This window comes from Strongylocentrotus purpuratus, unplaced genomic scaffold (genome assembly GCF_000002235.5).
Source record: "Strongylocentrotus purpuratus isolate Spur 01 unplaced genomic scaffold, Spur_5.0 spur5_scaffold_6, whole genome shotgun sequence".
In the NCBI taxonomy this organism is placed as follows: domain Eukaryota; kingdom Metazoa; phylum Echinodermata; class Echinoidea; order Camarodonta; family Strongylocentrotidae; genus Strongylocentrotus; species Strongylocentrotus purpuratus.
Genome location: NW_022145612.1, coordinates 44,604,210 through 44,631,058, shown reverse-complemented (window position 1 = coordinate 44,631,058; position 26,849 = coordinate 44,604,210). Strand labels below are relative to the sequence as shown.

The 26,849-nt window shown below is 37.8% G+C and overlaps 2 protein-coding genes across 2 annotated transcripts in view; one reads left to right on the top strand and one right to left on the bottom strand.

Moving 5' to 3' along the window:
* LOC590750 (protein mono-ADP-ribosyltransferase PARP4-like) overlaps positions 1 to 16,689 on the top strand; it is a 27,839-nt gene extending 11,150 nt beyond the window's left edge. Inside the window, exons 14-31 of the mRNA XM_030972219.1 lie at positions 369 to 593; positions 930 to 1,144; positions 3,757 to 3,838; positions 4,355 to 4,489; positions 4,865 to 5,051; positions 5,166 to 5,427; positions 5,732 to 5,831; positions 6,063 to 6,248; positions 6,543 to 6,623; positions 6,946 to 7,128; positions 7,486 to 7,593; positions 9,291 to 9,440; positions 9,929 to 10,016; positions 11,089 to 11,176; positions 11,624 to 11,679; positions 12,101 to 13,197; positions 13,776 to 13,860; positions 14,258 to 16,689. Coding sequence (XP_030828079.1) covers positions 369 to 593; positions 930 to 1,144; positions 3,757 to 3,838; positions 4,355 to 4,489; positions 4,865 to 5,051; positions 5,166 to 5,427; positions 5,732 to 5,831; positions 6,063 to 6,248; positions 6,543 to 6,623; positions 6,946 to 7,128; positions 7,486 to 7,593; positions 9,291 to 9,440; positions 9,929 to 10,016; positions 11,089 to 11,176; positions 11,624 to 11,679; positions 12,101 to 13,197; positions 13,776 to 13,860; positions 14,258 to 14,517 — 3,588 coding nt within the window. The 3' untranslated portion in view covers positions 14,518 to 16,689. The remainder of the gene's footprint in view (positions 1 to 368; positions 594 to 929; positions 1,145 to 3,756; positions 3,839 to 4,354; positions 4,490 to 4,864; positions 5,052 to 5,165; positions 5,428 to 5,731; positions 5,832 to 6,062; positions 6,249 to 6,542; positions 6,624 to 6,945; positions 7,129 to 7,485; positions 7,594 to 9,290; positions 9,441 to 9,928; positions 10,017 to 11,088; positions 11,177 to 11,623; positions 11,680 to 12,100; positions 13,198 to 13,775; positions 13,861 to 14,257) is intronic.
* Positions 15,770 to 26,849, bottom strand: LOC575477 (acid-sensing ion channel 1A). The gene is made up of 8 exons (XM_775875.5): positions 26,164 to 26,849; positions 24,956 to 25,122; positions 22,457 to 22,595; positions 20,900 to 21,090; positions 20,093 to 20,303; positions 19,254 to 19,419; positions 18,234 to 18,325; positions 15,770 to 17,549 (listed from the first exon to the last, which is right to left on the bottom strand). Exons 1-8 carry the CDS (start codon positions 26,483 to 26,485, stop codon positions 17,344 to 17,346), a joined length of 1,494 nt encoding a protein of 497 aa, XP_780968.3. The 5' UTR covers positions 26,486 to 26,849; the 3' UTR covers positions 15,770 to 17,343.

Genomic DNA, 26,849 nt, shown 5'->3' with positions numbered 1-26,849 from the left:
ACAACTATCCACTTAAATATAATATGTAGCATAGGATGCCATCGGAGTACGTCTCCCATCCCAATCCTTTTGAAGCCCCCTGAATCATTGCTGATTGCAATACTTCAATATACCTCACACTTATGTTCAATTTCCTATAGCCGTCACTGGCTTCAAGCAGAATGTCGCCCATTTAGTACACCATTTGAAATATTTATCCATCATCTTTTTACTTATGTTCTAGAGTTGTTCAAGTTTTTAAAGATACCGGTATGATAAGAAGTTTGTAGATTGTCATTACAGAACCATGGGCGGAAAACAATACTGTTAAAACGTAAGTTTGACTAATCCATGACCAGGATGACATTTTCCCCATTCCTTGGTTATAGATCACAGTTCTACAAGTTTACCAGAGCCAGATTTCAGAGACGAACATTCGAGAAGCTCGATACGTGTTTCCTTTGGACGAGAAGGCAGCTGTATGTGGCTTTGAAGCATTCATCAACGACAAACATGTAGTGGGTACGGTGAAGACCAAAGAGACAGCACAGAAAGAATATCAGGAGGCTGTACGAGAGGGTCATGGAGCATACCTGATGCAAGAAGAAGCTTCCGTATGTATTTATAGTAATCAGTTACCTGCTATGCTTAATCGCCGTAAAAAAAACCCGGCAACAGCACCCCATCCCCAGGAAGAATTTAACATAAGGAAAACATTTTGTCCCACCTCCCCTCCCCCTCCCACCCCCTCCCCCTCCTGGCCGGCCTAATGAGAGTTTCTGGAGAGTTTTTACCCTCCTCTCCTTCCAAAGGCACTGCCGAAAGAGCCATAAGACTGAGACTTTTTAGGAATTACAATGGGCATATTTTCCCACTTTTAATGATCCGCCTGACATTGTTATTGATCGCGGACTGAAAATTATTCATAATTTTGTTTTATTTCCATCAAGAACGTGTTTTCGGTGAGCATCGGCAATCTCCCTCCTCGTGCAAGAGTGGTCATCAAGATAACATACGTCACTGAACTGGCAGAAGAGGAGGGGGGCAAGATGGCTTTCTATCTTCTGGGAAGCGTTGCTCCTTGGTTACAAGAAGAAATTCGCGGTACAAAGCTTACAGAGGAAACTCAGGCATTGACGGGAGTTGCATCAAATGAGACCGAAAGGTAAAACTATACACATTCTATTGAATAATGATCATCAATCAAAGACAAATAATATTTGGATTGCTATTTAACACTTCAAAACTGAAATTGAAGTTTAATCTTCATTTAAATGAATTATTTCAATTCAGTTAGTTTTCTAATTAAGTTTGAAAAGGGATTTTCTATTTTGGGAAAAATTGAGACTGTCATTGATGACCATTATTCCTCTCTTTTCTCTATACACCGGAAAAACACCCCGGACTCGATCTTACCCCCGGACAATTACAGCTTTTATAAAACCACAATAAAGTGATTACCAGCTTCCTAACACACTACCTACTGGTCGGGTGTAGTTATTTTGGAGAATGGGGATAGTAATGTTGTATCGATGTCCAGACGTAGTTGTACGCGTTACTATAGTAGAGGGAGAATACTATGGTGGCCCTGAAGGGACATCGCGAATAGACTTAATCGTGAAAAATATGCGATAAAATTCACGATATCGTCAATTTTATCGCATATTTTTCACGAAGAAATTCACGAAATTGACGATATCGTGAACTTTATCGTGAACTTTTCACGATGAAATTGACGATATCGTGAATTTTATCGTGAAAAGTTCACGATATAAAGTTCACGTTATCGTCAATTTTATCGTGTACTCTCCTGACGGGCGCTTCGTAAACAAAACCAGCCCTAGCTGGGGAAGACAGAGAGAAGGAAAAAAGGGAAAAGGAAAGAGAAGATAAAAGGAAAGAAAGAATAATAAGAAGGAAAGAGGGAAACGGGGGGGGGCGAAGGGCTCTTGCCTCCTCCTCACTCCCCCCCCCCCCCTCCCCGCCAAAAAATAAATCAGAGAGAGAGAGAGAGAAGGGAAAGGGAAAGGGAAAGAGAAGATAAAAGGAAAGAAAGAAGAGGAAGAGGAAGAAAAGAGGAAAACGGGGGAAGGGCGAAGGACTCTTGCCCCCCCCCCCTCCCCCCCCCCGAAAAAGAGGGAGAATAGGAAAGAAAGGAAAAGAAAGAAAAGAAAGGAGGCAAGAGCCCTTCGCCCCTGTTTCCCTCTTTTCTTATTCTTTTTCCTCTTCTTTCTTTCCTTTTATATTTTCTTTCCCTCTCCCTTCTCTTTCCCTTTATGGCGGGAGGGGGGAGGGGGAGGTAAGAGCCTTTCGCCCTTCCCCCGTTTCCCTCTTTCCGTCTTCTTCTTCTTTCTTTCCTTTTATATTTTCTTTCCCTTTCCGTTTCCCTTCTCTCTATCTCTCTCTCTCTCTCTCCTATTTATTTGTTGGCGCGGGAGGGGGGCAGGAGGCAAGAGCCCCTCTTTTCTTCTTATTCTTCTTCCTTTCCTTTTTTATTCTCTTTCCCTTTCCCTTCTCTCTCTCTCTCTCTTATTTATTTTTTGGGCGGGGGGATGCAAGAGCCCTTCGCCCCCGTTTCCCTCTTTTCTTCTTCTTCTTCCTCTTCTTTCTTTCCTTTTATCTTCTCTTTCCCTTTCCCTTTCCCTTTCCCTTCTCTCTCTATCTCTTATTTATTTTTTTGGCGGGGGGTGGGGAGGGAGGAGGCAAGAGTCCTTCGCCCTTCCCCCGTTTTCCTCTTTTCTTCCTCTTCCTCTTCTTTCTTTCCTTTTATCTTCTCTTTCCCTTTCCCTTTCCCTTCTCTCTCTCTCTCTCTGATTTATTTTTTGGCGGGGAGGGGGGGGGGGGGGAGTGAGGAGGAGGCAAGAGCCCTTCGCCCCCCCCCGTTTCCCTCTTTTCTTCTTATTATTCTTTCTTTCCTTTTATCTTCTCTTTCCCTTTCCCTTTTTTCCTTCTCTCTGTCTTCCCCAGCTAGGGCTGGTTTTGTTTACGAAGCGCCCGTCAGGAGAGTACACGATAAAATTGACGATAACGTGAACTTTATATCGTGAACTTTTCACGATAAAATTCACGATATCGTCAATTTCATCGTGAAAAGTTCACGATAAAGTTCACGATATCGTCAATTTCGTGAATTTCTTCGTGAAAAATATGCGATAAAATTGACGATATCGTGAATTTTATCGCATATTTTTCACGATTTAGTCTATTCGCGATGTCCCTTCAGGGCCACCATAGAATACGATATGTGGAGGATTATAATGAATAAAATTATAACAGAGAGAGAGAGAGAGAGGGAGAGAGATAGAGAGAAGGGGATAGAGAGAATCGGAGAGGGTTAGAGAGAGGTGGAAATAGAATGGGAGAGATAAAGAAAAGGAAAAAAATATATATATAAAGAGATAGAGAAGTACAGAGAGGAATAGAGATAAATACGCGGAGATAAAGATGTATGGGAGATAGATAGGGAGATAGATAAATAGATAAAGAGACAGACAGACAGACAGACAGAGAGGAGAAAGGGGAAGAGGGAGAAAGAGAGGGATAAATAATCGGAATAGAGTGGGAGAGCTAAAGAAACGAATAGAGAGATATATAAAGAGATATGGGATGAAGGATAAGAAAATAGATAAAATGCGTGAGTGCGCGCGCGTTTGCGTGTGTTGGCGATAAAGTACATTGTTAGGTATGGGTCACAGAGGAATATATGACCTTATTTAATCATGTCTAAACATAACGTCTTCCTTGTGATTTTTTTTTTAAATTTCGTTCATTTTAAAGGAAGGAGTCTCTTCAGATAACAATGGAGATGCCATCAAGTATCACATCAGTTGAATCACCGACTCATGTGGTCAAAGTAAAGGTAGGTCTACGTTCATCATTGCTCTACTACGTTTCGTTGACCATCTACCTTTCATAATTATTATAGGAGCCAAACGCGAGTAGATTATAAGGCAAACAGCAAGTCGAATACAAAGTGCGAGCATATTACAAATAGTTTCTTTACCAAAATACATGAATGCAGTTCCCAAAGCTTTTGAAGCATAAAACCCGGATGGCTTAAATGATACTCATAAGAAGATTTTGACAAGAAATGCTGCAAGTTCATAGCAAAGTGGGTGTCAATCATGGGAGTGGATGACAATTCAAGTCCTTTTCCACATGTTTTACACTTTCAAAACAACAGTACATTCCAGAATCCTCAAGTCACACTTTCGTATCGAGTTGTGAGATTAATATTTTTTCAACGTTATTAAGCTGAGAACATCTCTTCTTTTTTTTGTAATGGTGTCGCCCGTTTATAAGGATGGAGACTCAAAGACAACCAACACTATGAATTATTAATTTTAATGTGTGATTCACTGTCCTTATTTGATAGCGGGAGGAGATGAAGGCTACGGTTACTTTGGGGGATGGAGTCCAACTCGGTGATGGTTTCCAGCTGCTTATTAGCATTATCCATCAGAACGCACCAAGGTTCTGGACTGAGTTTGATCCGTCATCTAATTCATATGTAAGTTATTATAACGGAACTTCGTAATAATAAAGTATTGCATTTTAGTTTTGTCGCTGGACTGATAGACTTTTACATATTTTTCTTTGTTAATACTCGCCTGTTTTTTGTCGGAGTTAGTTCAGAGCTGTACGGTCAATGTTATGGAAATCGAGAAAAAAATGTCTCCGCAACTTACGATTTATGACAAGCTCTCATCAAATCATTCCACGTTTTTAAAGCTGCAAAATGTTAACTACGTTGTACATTAAATAGAAACCCTTTAAAAATAATCTTGTAAAAATTATGTAGAAGGCTTGTAATATGGACAAAAGGAGCTAAAGAATTTGAAGCAAACATAAATAACGATATGATATCATACTCTATAATCCAAAGGCTAGTATGGCGGTCTTCTGCCCTACAATCCAGTCCGAATTGGTTGCTGATCCTGAAGTAGTTCTCTTGTTGGACTGCTCGACTTCAATGAAAGGAGAGCCTAAACAGGATGCGAAAAAGATTTGCAAAATGATTCTTCAGTCATTACCAGAGAAAAGCCGTTTCAATGTCATCACCTTCGGCACAGGTTAGTTGCATTGAACTATCGTGATGATTCATCAGCTAATTGTTGCTTCCTCAGAATAGTCTCGAACGTTTAAACAAAAATGAAACTGTTTTTGTCCGTGGTTTTTGCCCATAGATTTCACCGAACTCTTTCCGACCGTTGAACCTGTCGGCCAACGTCAGCTTCTTGAAGCCTTAGAGTTCATCGAAGGTGCCAGATCAGTTGGCGGTAGCTCAGAAGCGTGGCGCCCTCTCCGGTCACTCTCGCTTCTACCCATGATGAATTCGGCGCGAAACGTTCTCCTTGTATCCGACGGTCATCTCACCAACGAGAAACTCACTTTGGAAATTGCCTCCAAGTATAAGCACGTTAACAGAATATTCACATGCGCTGTTAGGTAATTATTCGATGATCATTGCAATCTATATCTGAATTTGTCAAACATAAAAATAAAAAGTGTAATGACACTATTGTTGATTTACAAGAGTGAATAATTCCAGACAGAAATTACAGTTTTGATCCCTGATTGATCAACAATTCTAAAGAATTCCATTAACTAAAAAGTATCCATGCAAATAAATTTGAATTAAAATAATTAATAAAGACAGTTATAATTATGTCCATATTTCTTTGACTGTAATAACGTCAGGATATTTGTTTTTTCTAATACCACATTTTTTTTTATCCAATTATTGTTTCAGCTCTGCTGGGAATCGCCACATACTTCGTGCCTTGGCTGATGTCAGTGGAGGTGCCTTCGAGTCCTTCAGCCCAAAGACAAAATCGAAGTGGGAAGGAAAGGTATTCTTATGAATTTGATAATTTAAGGTCAATGTTAAAGACAATGATGAAATAACGGTCAATAACTTAATATCATTCGGAAATAAGTAGGCTATTATTTATTATTGGTGACTGAAATCTTGGAAATGTGTGATAACAAGTAACTGTCACATTATATTACTTATCAGACCTGAATTTGTTACTTCTAATTTTGATTATCTTTTGTAACCGAAATTGACTCCCATTTTAAAGATCGCTGCCCAAATTGACCGTTGCCGCCAGCCGTCTGTGAGTTGTGTGAAGGCAACATGGCAGACAGAGGAGAATGCGGACCACAGATCAGAAACCAAGGACCTGATCCAGGTACCAGCTCAGACATCATCCGTCTTTACTGGATCCAAGGTTCTCCTCTTCTCACTTGGACCAAAGGTCAAAGAGGTAAACTCTTGTATGTGTGTGGGAGTGTGTTATCTCTTTTTCTGTCAGGTGTTTACAGCCTACTAATTGTTTTATCATTCTGTGCCACCACTGAAACACTTATCAAAATTTCCTTGTGTTGCTCTTGTTGTTTGGTCGCCTCAACCGGCAACAACTAACTTACGATCCGAAACATTCTAGCTCTTGTAAAAAATTGTATTATCTCTTGAGACACATAAAAAAAGATTTGTTATATTTTCAAAAATATATATCATCAACAATAAGTGATTTTTGCGCATATTTTGTTTAATAAAGGTTCAACTCACTGCGGAGATAGCTGGACAACGCTTAGAAGAATCACTCAAAACGCCCATCGAGTTTGATGGATCTTCTTTGGTAAGTTAGAGTACTGCAGGTTCATACACATTTCGATAAAAAAAATTGAATCACGACTGTTTATTCATATTTAAACAAATTTCAACATTTTTTCCCCACGGACAATCATGGCAACATATTCAGGCGCGTGTGTAAATTGTTTTTTTTACAGAAGTGTATCAATCAAATATGATTATTTACGTCTGTCAAGTCAAGATATTTAGGACAATTCCTTTGTCATATAAGTATTTAGTTACGTTCTCGTATATTTAACATTTTATTGTGAAGACTTAATATTGTTTTTTATTTCCCTCTCGTTGCAATAATTATTTCCCCTTTTCAGACTCTCCATCGTCTAGTAGGGAGAGCTCTCGTTCGCGATTATGAGATTGGATCATTCAATCGAGACCATGTCTTTCATGAGACCCGGAAGTATGACCTCAAGAATTATCTAACTGACCTCAGTATCCGGTTGTCAATCATCACACCTCTCACAAGCTTCATAGCGATCGAAAAACGGGATAAGGTAAGTTAGTTGTAACAAGAAAACACATTGCATAATGGTGAATTCGCTCGTTATTTCATATCACGTTTGCAAGGTAACATCAAATCACAATTCTGTCAAAATCTAAAACTTTAAGTTTGTAGCAATGTCATCTTAAAGTTAATATGTATACCAATGTCTTAACAAACAAGGATATCTGTGAGGTTTTCTTTTGTCACGCACAGACTAGACAACAAAAGGAACCATTAAATTTGTCAGCTTTGTGGTCTCGCAGTCATTAAGATTTGACAGTAGCTGTTCACCGTCGAACAAATAATCCTTTCTTAATACAATCACCATTAAGACAATAATATTTGCATAATTCTCATTGTTTCCTAGGAAACTCAACTGGATACCTCCTCACCTGACGTTGACAAGTTACTATCTATGATCACACGCGATGATCTGGAGTCTTTGCATTGGAGTGAAGTTGTGTCGGAACAAGAGGTGATATTTTATACGTGATAATTTAGAATGTAGACAATGTCAGAACACGATTGCGAAGTCTGAACAAATCCATTTTAATAGGCCATATTTCATACCCTATTGTCATACCTATCAAGTTCGGATTACGTAATGCGTCTTCGTTATGTTCGTTAATGCTTTTTCAATTTCTAAATTTCATTTTTCGATAGTCTTTGTGATTCTGTTTTTGGACAAAACCAAAGTGTCAACAAAAAGCTAAAACATGAGTTTAGTCTCGGTATTCATACACTGTTGGTCATAATGGTGGAATATTTATTTTTCCCCCAGTTTAGGGAAGGATTTAAAAAAATTATTTATTTCGGATAGCCTCTAGAAAATAGCATACATTCTCAGATTTTATTGAATATTAATTTGCGAGTGTTTATTTTGCGTGACTGCTTAATCATAATTATGTGTGCTACTATGCTAATCAGCTAAGGGACCTACGTCCTTAAGTAATAATTGACAGTAATGAGGATTAATGCCTCACAAAAGGGCACTAATATATAGCTGATCGACACGATTTTTATCGTGGGGCCTCACAGTAACGAGGCCATTGCTTAGCCCCTGAATCATGACTGTACGCAGTGTTTGCTAGGGTACGAGGCCCCTTCCACAAATCCCCCAAAACGAAGAAAATGCAATAAATTGTCAAAAATTCATTGCATTTTCCCCCGGCCCCCAACAGGAAAAATTCCTCTGTAGGGCCATGCATTATGGTTCAAGGCATGGCCACACAGAGGAATTTTTCCTGTTGGGGGCCGGGGGAAAATGCAATGAATTGTTGACAATTCATTGCATTTTCTTCGTTTTGGGGGATTTGTGGAAGGGGCCGCGTACCCTAGCAAACACTGCGTACAGTCATGATTCGGGGGCTAAGCAATGGCCTCGTTACTGTGAGGCCCCAGGATAAAAACCGTGTCGATCAGCTATATATTAGTGCCCTTTTGTGAGGCATTAATCCTCATTACTGTCAATTATGACTTAAGGACGTAGGTCCCTTAGCTGATTAGCATAGTAGCACACATATGATTAAGCAGTCACGCAAAATAAACACTCGCAAATTAATATTCAATAAAAATCTGAGAATGTATGCCATTATCTAGATCTATTAGAAATAAATAATTTTTTTAAATCCTTCCCTAATCTGGGGTAAAAATAAATATTCCACCATTATGACCAACAGTGTATATACGTTCAAGTCATTGATAAGATTAGTCTTGGTATAAATATCGATATCAGATACATATTTCATTGTGTAATTGTGTACGATCCTCTTTAGAAACCTTCCAATAGTTTGCCTAAAAAGATTATTCCCCTTTTTGAGACACAAGTTTTTATATTCCTGCTCAGCTTATAATGATTAGTGCATCTCTAGAAACCTTCCAATAGTTTGCCTAAAAAGATTATTCCCCTTTTTGAGACACAAGTTTTTATATTCCTGCTCAGCTTATAATGATTAGTGCATCTCGTGCGCCACAATTTGCTCGAATCCCGATTGTGTTTCAAACCACAGATTGGAAAGAGTTTTGCAAGAATCAAAAGACATAGCTATGCTTCCCGAGACGTATTCATTGCTGAAAAGAGTATCTCTCTAAATACTTCTACATGTCGAAGTAATTTCTTTGAAGTTAAAAGAACATTATCATTTCCAGCTTTTTTTTAATCATCCGTTTCAGGGTCCTGCGGAGAGCATTGTGGCAAGAATCCTCAGGCAGGCAAAAGTTGCTCAGTCAAATTTCTCCTACTCGTCAGCCGAGAAGTACTACAACAGCGCCTTCAACATGGCTAAAGAAAACATGTCAAACATGCAAAGCCTCTTCCGGACAGTAAGACAATCTTGATTGGTCACTTTTGTAATATATATATATATATATATATATATATATATATATATATATATATATATATATATATATATAGAGAGAGAGAGAGAGAGAGAGAGAGAGAGAGAGATTGGTGCGGCCGAATGGGTGTAAAAAATTGTGACAGTAGTATCAATCTATTTACATGTAAACATAATTTCATCATGGTCTACATCAATCTCTCATCGGCTGACAAATATAAACTATTATTATTCCCAAATCCTCACTCTCGTCTACCGAAAAACGTTTGACATTGGCTGCTTTGAAAACATCGAACAAAATCCAACCTTCCATCAGAGAAATAACGTGTTTTGCCAATTACTATCTTTGTCTTCATAACCCCGCTTCTCCCATCCACCCTCATCCTAACTCTCTCTCTCTCTCTCTCTCTCTCTCTCCCTCTCTCCCTTTCTCTTCATATTTCTGTCTCTTTGTCCTCCTCTTCCTCACAGTGTTGCTTGGAAATGTCAAAGTTCACAGTGCGGGTCAAAGGTGATGCAGAGCAGGCATTGCAATGGATTCAACCTGCTCTTACACATGGTAAGAATTCAATAATACTTCATGATGAAACACTGGCTCTTCTTAGTTGAGGTTTAACAAACTCATATCTTTCTTATGTTGTGAAAAACATATACTTTAGCCGTGTAATTGCCGTAGTAAGAAGTATCATTTGCAACACTGTTGAACTTGTAGTAGGCTCTACCAGTGGCGGATCCAGGGGGGGGGGCCGGGAGGCCCGGCCCCCCTCCCCCCTTGAGAAAAAAAAATCATGAAAAATCACGTGATTTTTTCCTTTGGGGGGGTTGGCCACCCCCCCCCCCCCCCTGGCGCTCAAGGGGGGGGGGGGGGTGCAAATTTAAAAAAAATCGAGGACAAAAAAAAAATGTGCCCCCCCCCCCCCCCCCCCCCCCCCCCCCCCCCCCCCATATGAACATATTGGAAGCATATGCGATCTTACAATATTCAGTGATCGTTGTCGCGGTTGAAATCGAGTCTAAAGTGATGAAATTGTAAAACATTAACACTTTATGTTGTATAGCTCCCTCTAAAGGTCAAAATATAAATGTAACTATAAACAATGTTTCTTGACTATAATCGACCGATTGGCTATTCCCGTTTGGAAATTATATATCACAACTACATATTCTGAGAATTTCATGGTCGCAGCTACCATTGTATGGCCGTAGGCGCTATCTAAAATTTATCAAAATTTACCGGGAGCACCGGTAGATTTTGATATTCAATTTTTCTCAAAAGCTGATGTGTTTTTGGGGCTAAATTTTCTAGTGCTTATAATACATCCAGATAGGCATCAAAATATATCAAAATTGTAAAGAATCACTATCCACCCAATTTTCAAAATTTCCCAAAACTTTGTATTACCTTTAACATATGAAAAGCCTTTGTTCAGGCTTTATTTCTCTGGAATAAGTAGACTCGGTATCTTTCTTAAACAACGGATATATAACTGAGTTTTCATGTTCTTTGTGTATGTGCAGTGTCTATTTTTAACATATAAAAATCCTTTGTTCAAGGTGTTTTTCTCTCAAATAAGTAGACTCGGTATTTTACTACAAAATGTTGAGTAGTATTCTCTTATTATTATTGATAGTAACTGAACAGGATCTGGAAGAAGAAGATGAGGAGGAGGAGAAAGAAATGGGACCGCTGGATTCAACTGCCCTGAACTTTTCTGAATTGTAAGCATCTCCTTTTCGAGAGAAAGTTGCCATTCAGTTAGTCAACCATCTCACAATCTTTTATAAAACATATTATTCTTAACATTGCTCCAATAAGGAAACAGTAACTTCGATTGAGGAAATGTGTAATACAGACCAGCTTCCGAGTGAGTGAAGACGTGGGGATCCATCTTATGCATTAATGCTTTGGTTGGACTGGGTTCTAAGTTGGGCTTTACGGTAGGTTTAGGATTAGCTATTGCTCTGGGGTCTCAAACTTTCATATAAGACGAATGGGTTTAATATTATAACCGAGATCTTATGCAGTACGCACACCAATTTAGAATATGTAATAATTGGTATTCCAACACAAACATCAGTATAAACCTACTGTACGATATCATTTCACTGTTTCCCGCTTTTCGTTTTAACTGATCAACTTGTTATCGTACCTTTTTTTGCTTCCAGGCTCCATGGCATGCTACGTGAAGGCAAACCTGAAACGCAACAACCTTTGCTTCATGGTATGTACAACATGAGTGGTGTCTGTTCTTGCGCCTTTTATATTTTTTTAAATAGCATGATTTTTCTAATAGTTCTATCATGGGAATCAAAGCAAGCTAATGTCTAAGGACATATTATCAAAATATTCCTTTTACCAGCACTCATTTATATGTTTTAATGTGTTCGCTGCGAATGCAATACATACAGTTCGTAATAAACTTGAAATTCCTTTTATTAGGTCTAATTCAAGATGAACTGTGCGACCAGTGATTGCCAAATCAACACAAAATCAACGTATTCTAAAATAATTAATAGCTTAAACAATATTGTTATTCAAAATTACAATAAAAACTGACATGTTTTAAATTTGTGTCACCTCTCTGTAAAGGTTGTAAACATGATGAACTCAAAATCATTATGAATATTATATAATTCACACAGATACAGCAGTCATCCATCCAACTAGCAGCATGTGGAAACCTGTAGCCAAAACGGATAGTAGAAAAGCAGTAAAACACGAGCCGAAAAACAAGGAGAAGAAAAGGGTGGAGGCAGCACGTGCTGACATAACCCCATGGTGTTCTCACAGGCTGGCTGAAAAAGTTGATGTGACAATAACGGTATTACCGGATCCATCCAGGCAAGACACCCTGGACCATCTCGAACTAAAATCCATGTCACTCGACGCGTCGGCAGAATCTTTCAAAACAACATCTGCCAAAGTCATGAAAAAGAAATCACCGATGAGTGCATTGTTTGGTTGGATGAGGGGAAAAGACAAAAAAGAAAAGCAAGAAGCAGCAAAGAGAACAAAGCAAGGATGGCAAGGCAAGGATGGATACATGGGAAGTAAATATAGATATCGGGGCTCGTCTTTATATGCCACAAGTAGACGTTCAATGCCAACTGAGGAAAGAGAAATGTCTGAAGGTGCACGCTTCATGATGGAAAGGGGTGCAGATGAGATCAAATCTGTAGAGTCTAGTCTGAAGGGTAGAATGGCAGATGCGCTTGAGGATTATTATGAGATAGAAGAAGGTGATGAGAAGATACCAGCACCTTACCCACCACTGCCACCACTACCACCAGGCGCTGCACCACCATCACCACCCGGAGCTGCACCACCGCCACCACCACCGCCACCACCACCGCCACCGCCACCGCCACTAATGCCCGTCCTTTCTTCTTTACGGCGTATCAGAATGGCTGACGCAGATAACCACCTCATGCTCGGTTCGTTTTCAAGTGCAAAAGCAATAGCAACACCGCCACCACCACCCGGAGGTGCGCCGATGCACATCTATTCTAGTTTACCGCGTTCCGGAATGGCTGAAGCAGATGATATTATGCTCGGTTCAATTTTAAGAAGAGCAATAGTGGACGATGACGATGTATCAAGTGACCTTGACAGTGAGAGTGACATATGGGAAGATGATGAGGAACAGCACCCTATGGAGGAGTTAAGATCACCGATCAAGATTAAAGAGTCGAAGAGGAATATGTCAGAAATCAACCGCGTGATATCAGAACAAGATAAGGTAAGTGTTGTTCGTTTATTTACGATGTGGTATCCATAATATCCCTGATGAAATTGTTACCATAACTCTTTTTAAATGGAGATCAAATTGCTCAATTATTACTAGATAGGAAATTCAGTGCAGATTGTGGTTAAAACCATTAAATATAATATGATGGCTAGGAAATGTGTACATAATCATGATCAGTCTTTGACACAGACTTTATAATCATTCCAACGAGAGCAACAACTTCTAATCCTGGAATTCCGATCTTCTTTCTTCTATATTTCTTGTACTCTTTCCACCTATGTTTCTGAGGTCATTTTGAAGATAATAATAATAATAATAATAATAATAATAATCCGCTTTTATATAGCGCCCGATACATCGATACAACGAAGTGCCTAAGCGCTTTAAAGATACAACCTGTCGCATTTTTGTCATGTCTTCTTCGTTTAAAAGCTCGATCCCCCTTTTTCCAACATCTTATTAAATTGTTGCTTAATTGATAGCTTCGACACTTCGGAAGCTCGCCAGTACTTTTTTTTTATAATTACAAAATGGGTCAGCCTTTTGATGAATGTTATTGATTATTGCAGAATGGTCTCTGGACATGGAAGGATCATGAACACATGGTAGATGACTTGTTCGTCATGGATTTCCAGGAGATATATACGTATTGTTGTAAGTAGTTATAAAAATCTGCCAATGAAAAGACGACTAACAAACCCTAACAAAACACATTTGGTATTAAATATAATCACATTTCAGGCTCTGTAGAACTTGACTAAAAATTATCGTTCAACTAAGCTTTTACACGATATCAATGAAAAATAGAATAGAATGGATGGATAGAATCGATGGAATTTCATGAAAGTTAGAATTAATTCAACATTGATAGATTTACGTGTTTAAATGGGTAGCCTGCAAATTCATGGCATCCAGCATAGATGGAATGCGAGTAAAAAGTTTTAAAAATATTTGTTTTAAAATCGCCGAAGGATTTATTTAAATTACGGAATTTCACGCCACCTGTACGTTAGATTTTCACTCATATTTTCCTTCTTCTCAACTCACATAGGCAAGCTCCCAGTACCATCCCACATTCGTCGGGATCTCCATTCCATCCTACTTACCCTCCTCCTCATTCTCTATCTGAGGGAGGTTCTATCACAAATGGACAGCATCCCTCTACCCCGCCCTCTCCAGTCTCATGGGGGTAAAGGTATGGCTCATGGGGATTGCATCACACGCGCAGAAGAATGGATTAGTCGACAACATCCAACTCAAGTAAAATCCATAAGGAAGATGCTAGAAGCTAACTTTGAACGCAGAAACTAACTAAATTAAAAGAACAATAAGTGTGGTTTACCAATGTGAGGCGAGAATGATACGAAATGTTTACGCGAGTTTCGTCAGTTCTGATCCATGGTTACGGAATAAATCTTGGATTAACATATTTATGTGGTAGTTAACGACTTTTAATTCTTGATTTCATTATGAATTTAAAGTCTGACAACATAATTGAAACAGAATAGAGTAACCATTGTCAACTTTGATGATGTATACAATCATTTCAATATTAAGATTGTGAATACATGGATTGAACAAGGTGGACCAAGTTAAAGATAACACTGTGATTGTGCTTTGTATAATACGTTTCCACCATATATTGGCATGGTTGAAATAATGGTGGATACTATGAAGATTGCAATCTACACAATGTACAATCAATTTACCTTCCACCATTAAAAGCATATTTGTTTAATGAAGCGGGCACAGACGCAAAATTTGATTCAAATACTAATTTCTTGATACTTGGTATGTTTTTGTTTTTGCTTGTTTATGTTTTAGCTATGCGAGTGAGTCATACACCTAAAAAAGACTTATTTGAATATCATGGTACAATGTAAAATATATGTTAACTGGAGATGTAACATACATGTAAATACATCCACATGCTGAACTGAAAAACTATAAAGTGATAGAATACTAATTGTCTCGCCCGATACTAACTGGAATTTGAGTTTGAGTTGATGAAATGAAATCCACATCCCAGAGCCATCAACTCTGGTGTGGTTATTTTTTCAATCACGACTTTCAATCAAATATATCTATACATATTTGGTTTTTGAAAAATAATTTCTGAAGGTTATACTTTACTTTACATTGATATCAAGTATACATGGTGTATATAATTTAACATATTTTGTTGTCTTTGTATTACGATCTGTTATTGTGTATACCAAATGTACTCCAAGGAGCGAATCGAGGATATAATTACTGATAATCTTTGTCCTTCTGTCTTTCCAAGGTTTTATTCCGTAGTCTATACAATCTGCGCTTCCATAATTACCGTCTCCGCGTTTAAACGATCATAAAAAGAATTATATTATAGATAATTATATTATATAAAGTTGTGTTCAATGTTAAAATCTTTATTATATCCTTGTACTTTTATGCACCTCAACATTTAAGGAAGACCGCTAACATAATAATGCTGTCTATTTTCTATCTCTCTGTATTATAATTTAACAGGTTATATTGGCTTGTATTAGACTGAAATGATGAGTCGTAAGTTCGGTTTGTAATGTATATTTGCCAATCATGGTTTATTGCTATATACATGTATATATATTGTTACACATGAGAGCAAATTATTTTCATAATAATCATTAACTTACTGTACATTTCACACAAGTAAGATTACATTAATAATACAAGCCACATAGTAAATACAAAATAAAAGATAAATACAACTATATATATAGGGCCTTTGGTCAAGTAAGATGATGGTAATCTTATTCTATTCGGTGTTTCTGAAAATACCTCACACTATCATTTAAAGCAAAACTACACTGTACATATTATAATCACATATTATCACATGCATGCACTGAAACAGAATGTGGGTACGTTTTATAAAAGGTGATCGTTTGTTTTGTACATGGTAAGATGACATACTTGAAACGAGTACCAATTACTTGTGCGTTTGGCAAGACTGATTCAATTTAAGTCGTCGGTCTTTGTAGTAGGAAAATACACAATAACCTATCCCTTCCAGAAAACGACGTCAATGGCTTTGTATTATCTATCGTATCGAAAAATATTCACATTTTATTAATAACGAATGTATACTGCTCCCTACATCTGTGAAGTCGTACTCAACATTTTGTGTGTCTTATTCCAATTTTTTAATCTTTCTCAATAATTGGAAAAGATAAAATATAATTTACGTGAATATTTACAATGCATGATATCATTTGTAAGCGGACAATGCACCTTGCATTATGTATCTCATTATGTGAATATTCACATGTCCTTCTGTTTTATTTACATGATAATGCACTTATAAAACACATATTGCATTGAAATATCTAGCTTTAGTGATCACTAAAATGAAATCTATTGTAAACCTTTTTAATTCTTCATTATGATGACACCGAGGTAAGTTATTTTCGAGGCAATGTAACAATGAAATAAGGCTTTAATAAATATTTTTTGTTTAAAGTATGGATGTGTTTGTGTTCAAACGCCTGCAATAGTGTTGTCCTATTTCGATTTAGTGTAGGTTTAACATCATGAATAGATCTTTTTACGTGATTGCGAAAAATCAATTGTATGTATTTTCTTTCTTTATCTCCAAACATGGACGGTTTGGCGTCTTTGTATAGCTGATGTTCTATCCAATCTTCAATCAGTAGTTCGGCTCTTCTTCCAACCGTTATGCCGATATAAAGGGTGAGGGTTTAGATAGCTCCTGTAGACATGATAGAGACAGAACCCGATTGGCCCCTGCCGGTTTAGCTATTTAGTGTTTAGCCAATCAGGAGTAAGGTACCAGTGCAGCGCAGCTTATTCGTTCAAAAATATCACCTGATTGGCCATTAAAAGTTTAGCCAATATGCCTTCGGCCAATCAGGAGTAGGATATCAGGCTGCACGACTAACACCTCCATGTGTTGATCCTCATTGGAAGAATAAAAATCAACTTTCGCTAATCAGTGTTTAACAATAAGGAACAGAGTACCATGTATGGCATTAACCCGTTGAGGGCTTGACCCTTGAACCTTTAGCTAATGAACGTTTATCCAATCATGATGAGGGTACCAGCTATTACTACTCAAGGGGTCATTCTGATTGGATAGCATCGCGTGATCTTCCTATTCTAGAGCTTTTGAGCACCCCAAGCATCCATAGCCGTAACTGTAGAAACGGGTTCGACTTTGTTTCCACCGTCGTTTTTATCATCGTCTTCTTTTTTTGGCGTACAGATACACCAGCCGATCACCTCATCGAAACAGTACTCTCCGAGTTGGGCCAATGTCAGGAAACTGGCACCCAAGAACAGACCAAGATTACCTCCAAGAACGGCTGTATAGATAATGAATGCGGGAGGGAGTTATAAAAAGAGAGAATGGGAAGGGGATAAAGAGAAAGAAGGGAGAGAGGGAGAGTAAAAAATGGAGAAAAAAGACAGGAGGTTGACGAGAGAGGGAGGGAGAGAGTGAGAGCAGTAAATAGAGAGATTGGATCGAAAAATTAAAAGAAAACAGAATGGATGAATTATTTAAAAAATAGATTGGGATGAAAGAAAAATAGGAAACATGCTCGTAAGATCATCTCAATGAAAATACAGGTTAATATGATTTTAAGCAGAAAATAATGCTGATAAAAAGCATCCACTCCCACCATTCAAAATCGGTTTTTGTTTTCCCCCATTTTTCCCGCCATTAAATTATAAGGTATGATAAGGTTTTATTTAACAAAGAACTACTTCGACGGTTCATTCGTCCATGATGAAATCTTTCGGCATGTCTGGTAGTTTGTGTCTCATCCATTTTACAGAAAGGGTGACTTTATCTGCATTTGGAAACTTAATGAAGTGTTTTTAAATAGAGGAATGGTTACTCTATTGTTTTTTTCAAGCAGATATTATGTATAATGTTGCACAACAATGTTTGTATAATCATCACATCACATCATACTGCGCCTAGAAACAATGTATTAGGCGCGTTATAAATGTGATCTATTATTATTGAATTACATACTACTTACCTAACAATGTTGCAACAGTATACTCTGGCAACATGTCGATTGTCTCGAAATTTAAAGCCTCGTAGTACATCGATACCACTGCGATGTTTTCGCTGAAATGATTAAAAACGGATAATGTATCGAATTATTTGAAAAATTGTCTTATCTTTAATTTTAAGTTAATTGATCCGACTCCTTGGCGAAAAGAAAAAGCATTGGAGGCTACCTTTTTTTTTTAGGGGTGGGGGTCTTTTCGGTGCATAATAATACTATCTTCTGCAAGTTTCATAATCTGGTGATAATGGATGTGGCAGGGGCAAAGATGACATCATAAACTTTATGTGATATCAAACCTAGTCAGAAGACTTGTAAAAAAAGATATATTGTTTTTACATTGTTATAACTCTTGAATTAAATCCCCACTGCACTACTTGTAGCTACTTGCTCCCTCTATATAGAAAACAATACCTAAGCGGTGCCCGTTGGTCCCCCATAATCCTCTTTTTCTTATATTAATTGAGAGCTGAGTTGATGAGATAGCCACCTGTCAGTAACCACCCTGGGTTGTTTAATCCCTCCAAACTAGTACAGACAGGCTTTAAGAGAAAATATCTACTCGTTTAGAATTGTTTTCTGGAACCCCTATTTTTCGAGAAATCGCGCATTCTGGAATATATGATGTATATTTTGAGTCCAAAAAAATGACAATACCGAAGGAGGATCTGGGCCTTGTAAAATAAAAATCAACTTACAATGAATCGTACAAAATTTCTTGCAATTAATTGTTACTTATCAGGCATGGCATTAATTGAACTGAAGAAAAAAAAAACCGATTAATTTAGGGATGACATAATCAATCGTTAATCTTTTTGTCACAGGGTCAAACTGTTGATAAAAAGTAAAAAGATTTTTTTTTTTAAATCAATTTCAGCTCATTGTGAAAATCATTCCGAATTAGAACTCGGTCAATAACCTATTTCGAGAATGCCCGATAATTCAATCAATAATTCCATGATATGGAAATGTTTCTTCTTTTCTTACCCAATGTATGCAGCTGTGAAGTTTGTACTGGTGTTCGCAAAGAGTGCTTCAAGGTAGGTCAAGCGCAGTCTGCTAGTTGAAAGGGTAAACGGATAATTTTCCACTTCACAGGGCGAGAAACATTCGCAACTCTCTGCTGAATCCAAGTTCCCAGTGATAAATTCAACTGATTTCAAATGAAACATAATCACATTGTAAAGATAAGCAGCAGATCAATGTTACACATTTATCATCGTTCTATTTCTTCTTTTTATCCCTTTGTCTTTGACCTTCTTTTTCTCTTCATCATCTTTTTCTCCTTATACTTCCTCTACTACTATTTTTATCATCATCACCACCTTTTTTTTTCTTCTTCTTTTAAGTCTTAGTCGTCTTAGTCTTTCCCTGCTCCTCCTCTTTCTTTTACATCTTCTTCGTCTTCATTTTGTTCGGCTATATTATATGTCGTGTGCAACTTGAAATCCAGTGACCATGTTTGTACATATAATTAGATAAAAATAAAAATCTAAACTTGGAGTCAAAGAAACGACAGGAAAAAGAGAAAAAAACATTTTAAACCAAAAAGATACAATTAAAAAAGAGGATGATTCTTAAATGATTATAAATGGCACTGATATGTTTAATTGAAAATTAAAACGAAAAATGATGAGAGAAATCATAGCCTTTTCATCAATCTTATTGTAAATACCGTGAAGAAGGAGGATAGTTTTATACCTTCTATCAATATAATTGTTTTATATTGAGACAATAAATGCACGGAAAAGGATGAGCATTCTTTCACTGTTCTATTATCAGTCGTTGTTATTGTCGATTTACTGAGACATTTGCATCGCACATACCTAAAGTAGGGTGCGCGCACTCGTGTAAATCAGCTGGACCGCATACATCATCATCGCCTGGCATCTCGGGGAGGCGACAACCGCACTCGGCCACGACGACCAGGGTTTCACACTCTATCCGACACGCTTGCAGGGAGTAGTGGTCGAAGTGGGTTATGATGTCCGCGCCATCCGACTCGCACTCGGAGTAAGGGTCGGGTAGACTCGTGATCTGAGTTTGGGATCAAGGAAAATTAAACTTGATCAGAACAACTTTCTTTCTCCAGAATTCTTTTATTGATCTTGCATCAGGTTGCTATAATATTGCTTCCCTAGCTGAGTAGATAAATTATGTCGATACAAATCTGAAGGGGAAAAATTAAATCGTCATAAAGATATATTGCATGAACCAGTGAGCAAGAAGTGTGGGCTTGGCAGATTCGGAGTTTTAAAAAATGGGCATCCATGCAGAAATTAATTTGCTGATACACTTTAAAAACACTTATCATTAACAGCTTATAGCAGAAGGGGTTTCCATTGATTCTAGTAGAAGATTTTGTTTTGATGTGAGTAGTAAGTTAGTGGAAGTGCTATATAATCAACTTCTAATTTGTAGGCTGTTATAATACGATTTGGACGCCTTGAATTATTTATTCAGTAATCTCTTGCTAATCTGATTCGCAATAAATCGCGTGAATTCGAATACGATCATGATATTAATACATATTTTAACACAGTCATAATATAACAAAACACGCACACGCGCTCACAACGCACACGCACACGTTCAACAACGAACAAAGAAAGTAGATGATTTTTATTCTGCACCTTTTCATGCCGCATGGAGATGAATGAGTGATCTCCCGCGGCGACTGCGAAGCCAAGTTCCTTGGGGTACGGGGGTTCCGTCGGGTAGTGGAACATGATCCGAAGACCCGCATCCATGGCTCCTCCGTCTAGATCGTTGGTCGGGGTATACTCGGGAGTCTCCATGTTCAGGATGAGCTGTAAGCCATTGGCTGCGAGGTTCAAATCGTGATAGAGTCAATGAGTTGGGTAGAATATAGTATTTTGAAAGAAATGAACCAGAAGTAGAGAGAAGGGGGAGGGGACAGAGAGAGAGAGAGAAGAAGAAGAGTAAGAGAAAGGGGATGGACCATGTAGAAAGGTGGAGAAATGAGGATGGACAAAAAAAAGAGAATGTTGAAAGAGAAATATAAGAATGTCAAGGGGAGAGGGATTTTTATAATGGTGTTTTCTTCAACTTATACGTACACAGTTATAATAGGAAACACCGATTTTTTTTTTTTTTAGCCCGTTCAAGACACATCGCATCACTTCTTCCTTCAGATCACTTTATAAGGTTGTTGATTAGTATACTAATTGTAATAACTTCGAATTAGCAAACCATCATCGGCTCATCGACTGTTCTGTTGTCATAACGACACGACCAAATGTTTACTCTGACCGTTTAATTGCTTTCAAGGGAACGCGTCTGGTCAAACATTGGAAAAGATTTTTAATCAAATGGTTAGATGTGCGCCATCGTCCCAATAATTTTTTATATTCTCTAAAAAATCATGAATATTCATTAAAAGAACACTTAAAGTGAACACAAGTTGCCCTTTTTCATGTTGATAAATTATCCTTCCCATTTACTCCGGTTTTAGGCCGTTCCGTCGTCTCATACTAGATATCTACACTCTCTAAGAACAATGACTTACAGAGAAGGTTGAGTTCTGGGGGAGAGGTGAACAAATTGTGAGCTTTTTCATTGTTATTATTGAAGAGTGGACCCGGCCCCCCACTCAGTGTTATTTAGGGTACGCATATGCGTGTTCCAACCGACCCCCCCCCCCCCCCCCCTTTTCAGCAAAAGTCCGGTGTGTAAAGTCAATACGGGTCGACCTTTTTCTTTTGTTACGAAAAGGACATTTTGGCAACACGCATGGGGTCCGTCCGTTCTCGGAGTGGGGGGGGGGGGGGGGGGCGGGAGTGTGGAAGACCATCAGAGAAAAAAATATTCGCTGAAAAGCAAAGCTCTTTAAATGCCTTCATCATTCTAAATATGACATGTGACAGTTTAAAATGAGTCCCATATGCATCTTTCTGTGTACAGTGCTTGATGCTTTTACCAAGACTGGGTCAAAGTTCTTATCACTTTAATGATTCTAGAACCTTGCAGTGCACACCAATACTTATATGCTACATGAACAACTTTTTCTGATAGATTCCACACCGTTTCTTCCACAATGCAATCGCATGACCATAACTCAACTTTATCTTAAACGTTATATATCGTTGTGGCGGATTATTTTTTTCTTATTCTCTATTTTTCTCTTAGCAGAAGAGACACTAGGTTTGGTGGTGTCATTGAGGTATTACCTGCACCCGCAGCATATGAGTGCTTCCAGTCGGCTTCATCCGAGTTTTCTCCTTGCAGATTGAACGAGTAGCAGTTCCCGAGATGTGTTAGTTTATGTTGGAGATCGCTCTCTTCACACGGTTCCTCTTTCCACAAACACTGTATAGATGAAAATTATTCCAAACATAAATAGAAACCAAAAAATATATCAACAACAACAAAATCGCAATGACTTTCAGAATATCAATATCAATATCAGCAGCCTCATCACCCAATGAAATAATACAAATTTTATTTGCGATTTGTTTAAAATGCGAAAATATAATTTTGTTTATGTAAATATTTTTCATCTGTAAATGTGTAACTTTATTTGTAACCTTGTATGAAAATGTAAAAGTTCACTCGCAAATTTATTTAGACCTATATATGTGAAGATTATTTTGTTATTTTTTATACAATGTTATAAATTATGTAAAATTTTCTTTATGACAGAAGAGAATAAAAACCTATGAACAAAAAAAACATGAACAAATAAATGAAATGTGCGGACATGACAATGACGTATTACGTACTCTGAACATGATTTATATGGCTGTGTGGGAGATATACTAAAGGGTGTTGAAACTGTCCTTGAGTTTATTTTGTAAGCGTTTGCGATTGTGTTTTTGATTGTTCTTAAAGACCTTATCCGACGAAAATTCAACTTTATAACGAAGGAAAGATGAATGAACGTGGAATACAAATATAAATGAATAAACAAATTTTTTCCCTTTCATTATTGTACAAAGGCATATTAAAACCTCATTTTCCGCACCCCTCCAAATTACGGGTCAACAGGGTTCAAATATACCTCAGTTACGGTGACTACAACACATGTGGACCCGACCGGCTCGCCTAAACAGCTGAGGCGATGATCCGTGATTAAATTAATGCAACTCATTGTGAATATGAGTACTCCAAAGAAGATGATGTGCAACATTCAAAGCATTAGATTTCGTTTTTTAGAAAGCGTTTACTATTCTGATAGACATAATATATCATATATTGATATAATATTTTATAAGATTTCCGTTGATATAATTCGTCGCTGTTTTCACGAAGTGACGGTAGTGAAAAAAAATTGCATTCACTTTGCGTTACGATTTTCCTCACTACCGTCACTTCGTGAAAACAAGGACGAATTCATCTATTTCATTTCACTTCCGACAGCGTCTTTAAAAAAATTGAATTGTAATATTCTATAAAACTTCTACTGTGAGAGTACATCCTTGAACATCTCTACACAGAGCTTGTTATACTGTAGTGACACTTTCGAGAACAGATGGCAAACAGTTAGTTACTAGTTGACTATTATCTGGTTGCTGGGTATCCAGGGAGATCGAGTCCTTATTTCTCATCAGTTGTCACTCGACGTATTTTGTTCAGTAAAGTAACGGCAAAGCTATTTCTGAGGAAAACAAGTCATGTGCCCTGTTTTGTTTGAATACGCACGGGACATACTAATCCCTAGAACAAATATGTAACCATGGTACATCGTATGATTGATAACAATCTTTCTATACTAACATGTCCCATCAAATTGTCTGTTGAGAGCCAGAAGGGTGCTAAATCTGTTTGAAAAAACATAATAATAATGGCGGATTCAAGGCGCTCCAGCTTATAGCCGGCGGCCAATAGACCATTTTGTGTAATTTACTCAAATTGAATACATAAATCTTTGTTACGTGCCATGTTACAAATTATTTCATTCAATTTTATGAATAATTGTATTTCAATAGTCCCAATGCTAATTGCATTACATTAATGATTCATTTTAACGAAGAATCGTGCTTTAAATTTGATTTCATTACGAAAATGGCCTATTATTATAGCGGTCTGGCAAATCGGGTACCTATTTACACATGGGTGAAGGGTGGCAAATGTGGATTGACGTATTGCTAAACTTTAGTGCCGGGGTTGGATTCGAACCCTCAACCCTTGGATTAAGAGGTCATGTGAATAAAACATAATAATAAATAATAAAAGTTAATATATCACGACACCTCCACAGTATGAGTGAAAGCATAATGAGTTAATGCCTTTAATGTCTACCAGCCGACGACATGGTGTGTGTTAAATTCGTATTTTCCATATATGGTTCTAGGACAACTACCTCCTCGGATAACTACCACCCGGATAACTACCCCCCGGAACACAACTACCCCGGAAAACGACCACCCGGACAACTACCCCCTACAACAACCATCCTCTATGACAACTACCCCCGGACAACTATCCTAGGGGTAGTTTTCCGGGGGTAGTTGTCCTAAGGGATAGTTGTCTGAGGGGTACATGTCCGGGGGTAGTTGTCCGGGGGTAGTTGTCTCGGGAGTAGTCGTCCTAGAGGGTGGTTGCCCTAGGGGGTAGTTGTACTGGGGGCTAGTTGTCCTTGGGGGTAGTTGACTGGGGATGGTTATCCGGGGTTGGATGTTCAGGGGTAGGCGTCCGGATACGTCCATAATATACATCGCAATTTATACCGAAAGTATCATGTCTTCTTTCTGATGTCCGGTTCTGATGGTGAAGTCGGTCATGTTGTAATCAGGATCCTCCTCCACGACAGTCCAGTTAACAGAATCAATGAAATCTCTGAACTCATCAGTGTAAAGCTCAGGCAAGAGAAGGTTATGATCTTCATCGATGATACCTGTAACGTCCAAAAATAACAGAAGAACAAGAAATTAACATTGATCATCAAACTAGGTGTAAAAAAGACCCTCGTCACTGTTGATCGATGATACTAAAAGGTAACCATTGGTATCAAAATGAACTTTACTCGTTGTAAATTTGGAAAGTGTAGATTTTAGGTGGACAATTTGTTCATATAATATTCTGAAAATAATATTATATTTGTAAAATAATGCTTTAAATGTACAATTAGATCAATGCCATGAAATATGTGTTTATCAGCAATTGATTTAGAACAATTTTTTGTCAGTTGTGAATGCAGATTGTTTTGCTCGCCAGTTTCATTCATGAGACATGGCCTGAGCGACATTATTAATAAAAAAAGTATGCTTTATCTAGACATAATTTTAAAAATATATATATGTATGGAATAAAATCAATGCCAAAATTGCAGAAAAACAAAAGCTTAAAACGAAAATAATATGCAACAAAAAGAGGTGAAAAGAACTTTTGAGTTAAGTAATGTTTTTTAGTTTCTTCGTGTTGGTGTAATGCTTAATGAGCGACGTTGTGCCATTAAAAATTGATAGAGGTATACGTTTGCGATCGATATTTGGGCGTCCTTTATTCAGATTTTGTGTGCGTAGAATTTGATCAATAACTTTCAAGACTTCGTACCATTCACATCCTTTATTTTTAAAAAGAGGATGAGCAGTCGGTGACGTTTCTCGGCATAAGGCCAGGCAACTTTAATGTTTAGAAGCTTATTCTTATTACAAAAAGAATCATTTTCCTCTTGATATAAGGTTTTTTTCATTCAAGAAAATGAGGCCCTTTTATTTCTAGAAGCAACTGATTGCACAAATTACAACGAAACACATATGAATAAATTAACGTTTCCTGTTTACAAAATGTTTAAAAAAAGGATCGCGATGATCGAGTGAGTACTTTTGCCTTAGGATAGGCACATGTATACTTCAATGTATTTTTTTTTTAATTATACATTTTTATTAGCTTGGTGGGTGATACTGAAGAACAAAATTAATGAAGATTAGCATACCTAGGTGAACGCCGACATTTTTAATATCATCCTCTGTAAAGGCTGATTCCCTGTATTTGTTAATATTACAGACGGTCACTGCTGGAAACTCCACTTCGGTGCTATACAAGACATCGACCTGAGTGACATGGTTAAAGGATAAAAATCCCACAAAAACAAGATAGCATTCGTAAATACAGAAACCAAGTGCAGTCAGGAAGAGACACAGCCAGACGAGACGGCGAAATAAGTTTCCAGATCCTGCTATATGCTTGAGACCGTGTAAGTCAGAAGTATCCGCGGCCCATTTGCGAAGATGGCATCTTCCAGAGCGACATCCCATGTTGAAGTTGGATATCAAATCTTGTCCTTTTCCTCTGCTCCTCTTTATTAAAGTTATCAAGCACGGGAGCTGATGATCAATACGTTCATAAACAGCTTCAGAAATTATCCGATAAGTCTCGCCAAGCACGACGATTCAATGCACAGAGTTTGTATACCTTTTTATTTGAAGCGCAATCTCATCCTGACGAACAGGAATTCCATAGTCATGGAATTAAACTTTACAAACTTTGTCTCTTCTTGGGCGTATAGAGACGTTATTAAACATGTATCGTGCATATATTCCTTTGCTACTCATACGTACAATGTTTCTTTCTGAAGAGAGCAATTTTAAGAAATATGGGGGCCTGGTCTGTACCATGCAC